This window comes from Scylla paramamosain, chromosome 43 (genome assembly GCF_035594125.1).
Source record: "Scylla paramamosain isolate STU-SP2022 chromosome 43, ASM3559412v1, whole genome shotgun sequence".
Classification (NCBI taxonomy): Eukaryota; Metazoa; Arthropoda; class Malacostraca; order Decapoda; family Portunidae; genus Scylla; species Scylla paramamosain.
In genome coordinates this window covers 8,777,284-8,783,485 of record NC_087193.1, presented here as the reverse complement: position 1 = coordinate 8,783,485, position 6,202 = coordinate 8,777,284, and the positions used below count along the sequence as shown (strand labels likewise).

The following is a 6,202-nucleotide window of genomic DNA, read 5'->3' as shown; positions in this document are numbered from 1 at the left end:
AATTTTGCACCGTAAGACTCTGGCCGGATCCCTCCCCTGGCCGGCTCGAGGATGGAGATTGAAGGTGTAGGTGGAGCATCGTGGAGCATCTTTTGAATGTTTGCTGCCTTGGAGTGACTGTGTAGCTTTAATGTCTCCGGGATGCGAAGGTGTGTGTTGGTGTGGGTGTGTAGTGTAGCTTCTAATGGTGTTTTTTTTGTGTTTGTTTGTTTTTTAGGTATAATGCTGGCGTTTTGATATGCACGTTCGTTTTGTTGTTGTTGTTGTTGTCGTTAGTGTTGTTTTGAGTGGTAATAGTGAAGGTTTAGTATGAAGAAATTATTGTTAGCTTTGTTTTTTGTTAGTATCAGTAATAGTAGTGGTAATAGTTGTAGTAGTGTTATTTCTAGCGATAGCATTGGTGGTTGTGTGGCCAGTCGCTTTTTGTTATCGTAAGTAGCAACAGCAGGAGAAAGAGTAGTTGTAGTAGTAGTAGATTGTAGTAGTTGTAGTAGTAGTAGTAGTAGATTGTAGTAGTTGTAGTAGATTGTAGTAGTTGTAGTAGATTGTAGTAGTTGTAGTATTTGTAGTAGTAGTAGTAGATTGTAGTAGTTGTAGTAGTTGTAGTAGTAGATTGTAGTAGTTGTAGTAGTTGTAGTAGTAGTAGTAGATTGTAGTAGTTGTAGTAGTAGTGACAAATTATGGCTCTGTGCTAAGAATTATTGTTCCACTTCCTGGTATTAGTAGTATTATTTCTACAGTAACAGCATTTCTTTTTTATTTATTACAGTGGAGAGGCGTAGGTAGTGTTTCGCTACGCGTGTGGTGGATCAAGTATTTCATCTTATTCTTGTTGTTGTTATTGGTATTATTTTCATGCTTTCATATTGTGTAGACTTTTTTTTCCTTAGGTGTTTGTAGGATGGAGGGTTATTTTTTTACTTTTTTTCTTTTTGTTATTGTTATTATTAGTGTTTTCATGGTTTCATGCAGTGTAGAGGAATATTTTTATGTTTGTGTGTGTGTTGGAAGCAATTCATCTTTTCAAAATTATGGCTGACGAAAAATATGGCGCCGCTGGTCATGTTGATTATATATTCCTGGGAACAAATAATCGTGTGTACATTATTTAGGAGCACAGGTGTGTGTGTGTGTGTGTGTGTGTGTGTGTGTGTGTGTGTGTGTGTGTGTGTGTGTGTGTGCGTGTGCGCGCGTGAGCGCATGTGCGCGCGCGCGCTGCTCTTTCATTGCCCGTCGCCCAGAAGAAAAACAGACGTAAAAAGAAAAAAAAAAAGCAGAGTGAGCGATTCGTGGAAAGCAAACAACCGCATAAGCCACTGAAAACAAGTCGTGTTTTTGTGTCTTCTCTAAATTTACGAGGCAAGGTAATCCTGTGATCTGAAAAAAAAATTCCTTTACACTTTTACTTGCGTGTGAAATGCGGTAAAGTTTGCGATGAAAGAGCGAGGACACGTGCGTTGCTGCAGGTGACAATGGGTTTAAGCGACACGTGAGGGAGTGATGAGTGTTGACACAGACAAATACGCAGGAAAAGTAATGCGGAAAGATTATATTGAAGCAAGACGACTATTTATGCTCTTACGTTTCAATTCCAGGTTTTCATTCTCTGTTAACCCTCTGCTGATGACACACTGACGCTTTTCTGAAGGACTGTTTGACTCACTGTACGGAAATAAAACAGCAAGTCCTAAAGAATTTGGATTGCCATCACTCTTTTAACTGCCATTGGAGTCTTTGGAATGTATGGTGGAAACTTTTGATGGATAACTTTATTAAACTTAAGGAAAAGCTACAACAGTCAAAGAGTTAAGAACTGTAATCGAAATATAGAGTACTTGTGTTTTAGTCTGTCTCCCCACCACCTTCCCCACTGTTGTGCATCAGGTGGTGAAAGTATCCCACACCACATGGTGCAAGCGATGAACAGTGAGTAAAATGGAGTGTTGTGCAGTGAGTGGTGATCGTTTGTGTGGTCACGTGGATAGTATTTTGTGGTGTTCAGGTCACTCCAGCGTGTTTTCCATCCTTAGTCGACTTGGTGGGAGGCTGAAGTGTCTGAGGCCGGAAGATGTAAGATGGAATGACGTCTTACTGTAATCAAAATATACAGGTGACACAGTTAACACTCACCTTTCCGCTTGGCTCTGTTCCTGCTGCGGGCGTGGCGTTGCTGGGGAGCCTTGGTGAAGCCTCGCTCTCCTTTCACGTGTTTGTTGGATCCCTTGGCGCGCGAGGACGATCTCCCTGCGTGCACACCTGAGGCCCGGGATGACTTCCTCTCGTACCTGCCATCCACCTGCGAGCCTCGAGGGAGCAGCGTGTCCCCGGCGCCTCCCTCTTCACCACCCTGCAGTGCCTCGGCGCGGGGAAGCATGTTGGGGTCTGCGGCGGGGTGGTAGCTGCTGTACAGGCGAGGGAAGCTGCCGGGGAACACTCTGGAGTACATCCCTGGCGGGAGATTGTTGTAGGAATGTAACACTGACGACCACCGCTTCACCCTTCCCTTCCCACCCACCACTGCACTGTCATCCCCGTCCTCTCCCCCAGCCCGCGGTGACACGCCTTGGGAATCCCAAGTGGGAGGTGACGCAGGGAGGCCCCTAATACGGCTCCATTTCTGCGTTTTCTGTCTACGGTTCTCAGCAGCGCAATTCCCATCAGTCTCCCTGCATTCCGCCGCTGCTGTCTTCCTTATCTCCCCGAACGCCGCCCCTCCGCCCTGGCCTTGGCCCGCCGCCATGTCCAACTGACCTTCATTGGCTCCAGCGTCAGCTACCACAAACTCATTTTTCCGCGTCCCTTCTGCCTCTCGTTTCTCACGCTGTTGGAGAAGGACCCCGGGGCTGCCTCCCTCCCTGCCGGCTTCTCTGTCTGCCCTGCCGACCCTAAATAATGAGTTCTTGGCCTTTTTCTGTCCGTTCTCCGCTGCAAGAGCTCCTGCTAATGCTGTTGGTGGTGCTTCTTGTGCCGGCCCCTCGCTTCCTCTCTTCCACGTCTTGCTAAGTAACGCGTCCGCTTCGTACACTTCGGAATTTCCTCCACTGCGGGAAATGTTGTTTAAAGACTTGTTTTTTGTCATTAACGTGCTATCAGGCTCATCACTCACCAGGAGGCTCAGTGCGTGTCTGTTGTGTTCCGGTAATACAGTGGAGAGGGGAGGCTTTGTGTGGCGGATGATGGGTGAGGCCGCGGGGAAGTCGATGTCTTTTCCTCTCTCTTCTCCATCTCCTCCTCCTCCTCCTCCTTTCCACATTTCGTGCTTCGAGTGAGCTGCGTGTGAGCTTTTTACACTCGCCTTTGATATATGGCCTGGCACTGTGTGATCATCCCCCGTGCGGGTGTCTCGTGTGTGGACGCCAGCTGTCCCTCTGGAGGTGTCAGAGTCTGCGGCCAGAGAGTCATCATCTTGGCTGACCTTCTGTGGACGAGTCGATGCCGCGGTGGTAGTGTGACCCAGTTTCGCTTCGCTACTGCTGCCAGAGCGGCTGCTTACCCTTGTTTCATTTAAGAAGTGTTCTCCCGAGGGTCTGGTAAGGCTTGACAGATGACTGGTGTCCCTAGAAGACGAGGAGGGAACGTTATTGTGACGCAGGTTCACATGAGGGGCGGGGAAATCCTGGAGGCCCGGCTCAGCGAGGGGGCGGGGCAGTCTGGCGCTCCTCGACGTGTGGGAGATTAGCTGGTTAGCGTTGGTGTGGGCGTCGCGGTGCAGGCAACCTCCCGCGGTGCTTGGCGAAGGTGTCTGGTGAGCGAGGTGGTGATTATCTTGGCCAGGCTGCTGCTCCCCTGACACCGCACTAATTACCCAAGTGTTGACTCCTCCGCTGGGGCTGGAGCCTCCCCAGGGGCGTGGGGGCGCGGGAATGGAAGGTGTGCTTAGCTCGGCTGATGGGAGCGCCGAGGCAGACCTGGAAACCATCCTGTCGAGATGAAGGGTGAATAACCCCTGTCCCGCCAGGCCCCCGTGGGTCCCACGCGGCACCCCAGGGCGACTGGCGGGCGAGGCTTCATGGTGGCCGCCGGAGGGACGTAGGAGGTGGCCGGCCACATCTAAAAGAACTTGGTGTCTGACTTTAATTTCCGGTGGCGCGGGGGTGTGAGTGTCAGGGCCGCGGCCAGGCTCCGGACGCCCGGCGGGGGGCTGCTTCGGGGACGGACGGCTCGTTGAGGGGGCCTTCCAGGGGGAGGAGGGGATGGAGAAAAGTCCGACCCTCCGGAGGAAACGAGGAGGAGCAGGAGGGCGGGGAAGTGAGGCAGCATGAGGCCACGCCCACCTAGCTCGCTCGAGACGCCCAGCCGACGCCACACAACCTCATGGGAACCTCACACGGTCCGGCCCGCCTGGCGACGTACTCCGCTGAAGGTCATCGCTCACGCGGTTTTCTCAGTGACCTTTGACCCTATAACCGCCACATGGTCGAGCTGGATTTCCTCACTATAGTTCCGGCAGTGTTAAGCATGCGTGTGTGGCAGCAGTGCGGGGGACCACTAGTGCAGGCGGTCCAGCAGAGGCAGGGCGCGCGACACACTGCCCGCCCGGCACACTGTTCTGCACCACCGACTCATCGCTCCCGACCAACACTCAGGAATAGTCACTGAAAAAAAGACGGGGGTTTATAGCGCCGTGCATGGCTAGGCTGAGGTAATGGACGACCTGCCGCATCAACTATTTCCGCGTATTTCCTTGGAATGTATAACGGAGGTGCTTTTCAGTAGGCTGCTTTGCGAGGCGTATAACACAGTCACGTGACACTAAGAGCTGCTGACACATCACGGCTTCAGCACACGAGGAGAGATGGTGGTGGTGGTGGTGGTGGTGGTGGTGGCGTGTTAGGCTGGCAGGGAAGCTTAGTTATGTCCTGCTGTTTGGTTGTAAATTTGCAGCTTTTCCGTGTACATGTCTATGTATGTTGCGCGCTCTGACGCACGCACACTATGGTACACGCTAATTCGTTGTATTATAAAGTTTCAGTGTCCGATAAATGTACATAATTGCTACACATGAACGCGTTGCGTACACATACACAATTGCCATTCGATCACACACACACACACACACACACACACACACACACACACACACACACACACACACACACACACACACACACACACACACACACACACACACACACACACACACACACACACACACTGTAAATATTTACTTGACACAAATGCAACATATTCATTGTGATCAAACACACACACACACACACACACACACACACACACACACACACACACACACACACACACACACACACACACACACACACACACACACACACACACACACACACACACACGACAGGCTTAATTTCCATGCAACACTGGCATCTGTTGGATAATTTTACCATGTTTTCCTTTCTACTTATGAGTAATTTTTCCATTTGTCTCTATCAACGTTTGTTTGTTTTGTCTTCCTTTTTTACTTCTTATTTTTCATTTACTCAAGGCCGTGTGTGTTTAATTGTTTTTATTTACTTTTTTTTCACTCGTGTGTTGTGTTTAGATGGTGTTTTAACTACTCAGTGTTTGCCTGCGTCTGCATTTTTTGGTGTGTGTGTGTGTGTGTGTGTGTGTGTGTGTGTGTGTGTGTGTGTGTGTGTGTGTGTGTGTGTGTGTGTGTGTGTGTGTGTGTGTGTGTGTGTGTGTGTTGTACCTACCGACCTAAGCATCTCTGAATACCCGTTTGTTTATATCTTTCATAACCAAGGACGTGTAAAGACAGCCTCTGACTTTCCTCCTTCCCTGTCATTCCCCTTACCTGCTTTTCAACATCGCGCACCTGTCCTCCTCCCTACCCACCTTCCCCTACCTGTCCAGTTAGCCGCCGGAAACCCTTACAACCCTTTCACTCCACCATTTAAGACCTCTCGCACGCAGACCCTTATAGCAACTCTTTCACCTACAAAGGGTAAAGGGTTAAGAGGTAAAGCCTCGTCCTTTCACCCTCAGCAGCCGCCAGACTCAAGGTGACATGAAGGACTTAAGGGGCTCAATTTTACAGAGGAATAAAGGTTAAATTATTGTGTAGTTTGTATGGGCTAGAGGGCTTAGTTTAATTGTCGTCATTAAGGATTGGATGACTCAAAGAGAATGCTGTGTGGAAAGAGAGAGAGAGAGAGAGAGAGAGAGAGAGAGAGAGAGAGAGAGAGAGAGAGAGAGAGAGAGAGAGAGAGAGAGAGAGAGAGAGAGA

The 6,202-nt window shown here is 49.8% G+C and overlaps 1 protein-coding gene across 1 annotated transcript in view; it reads right to left on the bottom strand.

Moving 5' to 3' along the window:
* Positions 1–1,754: 1,754 nt before the first annotated feature.
* Positions 1,755–6,202, bottom strand: part of LOC135093483 (uncharacterized) — a 17,846-nt gene continuing 13,398 nt past the window's right edge. Inside the window, exon 2 of the mRNA XM_063992762.1 lies at positions 1,755–4,595. Within this exon, the coding sequence (XP_063848832.1) occupies positions 2,120–3,919 (1,800 nt within the window). The 5' untranslated portion in view covers positions 3,920–4,595 and the 3' untranslated portion in view covers positions 1,755–2,119. The remainder of the gene's footprint in view (positions 4,596–6,202) is intronic.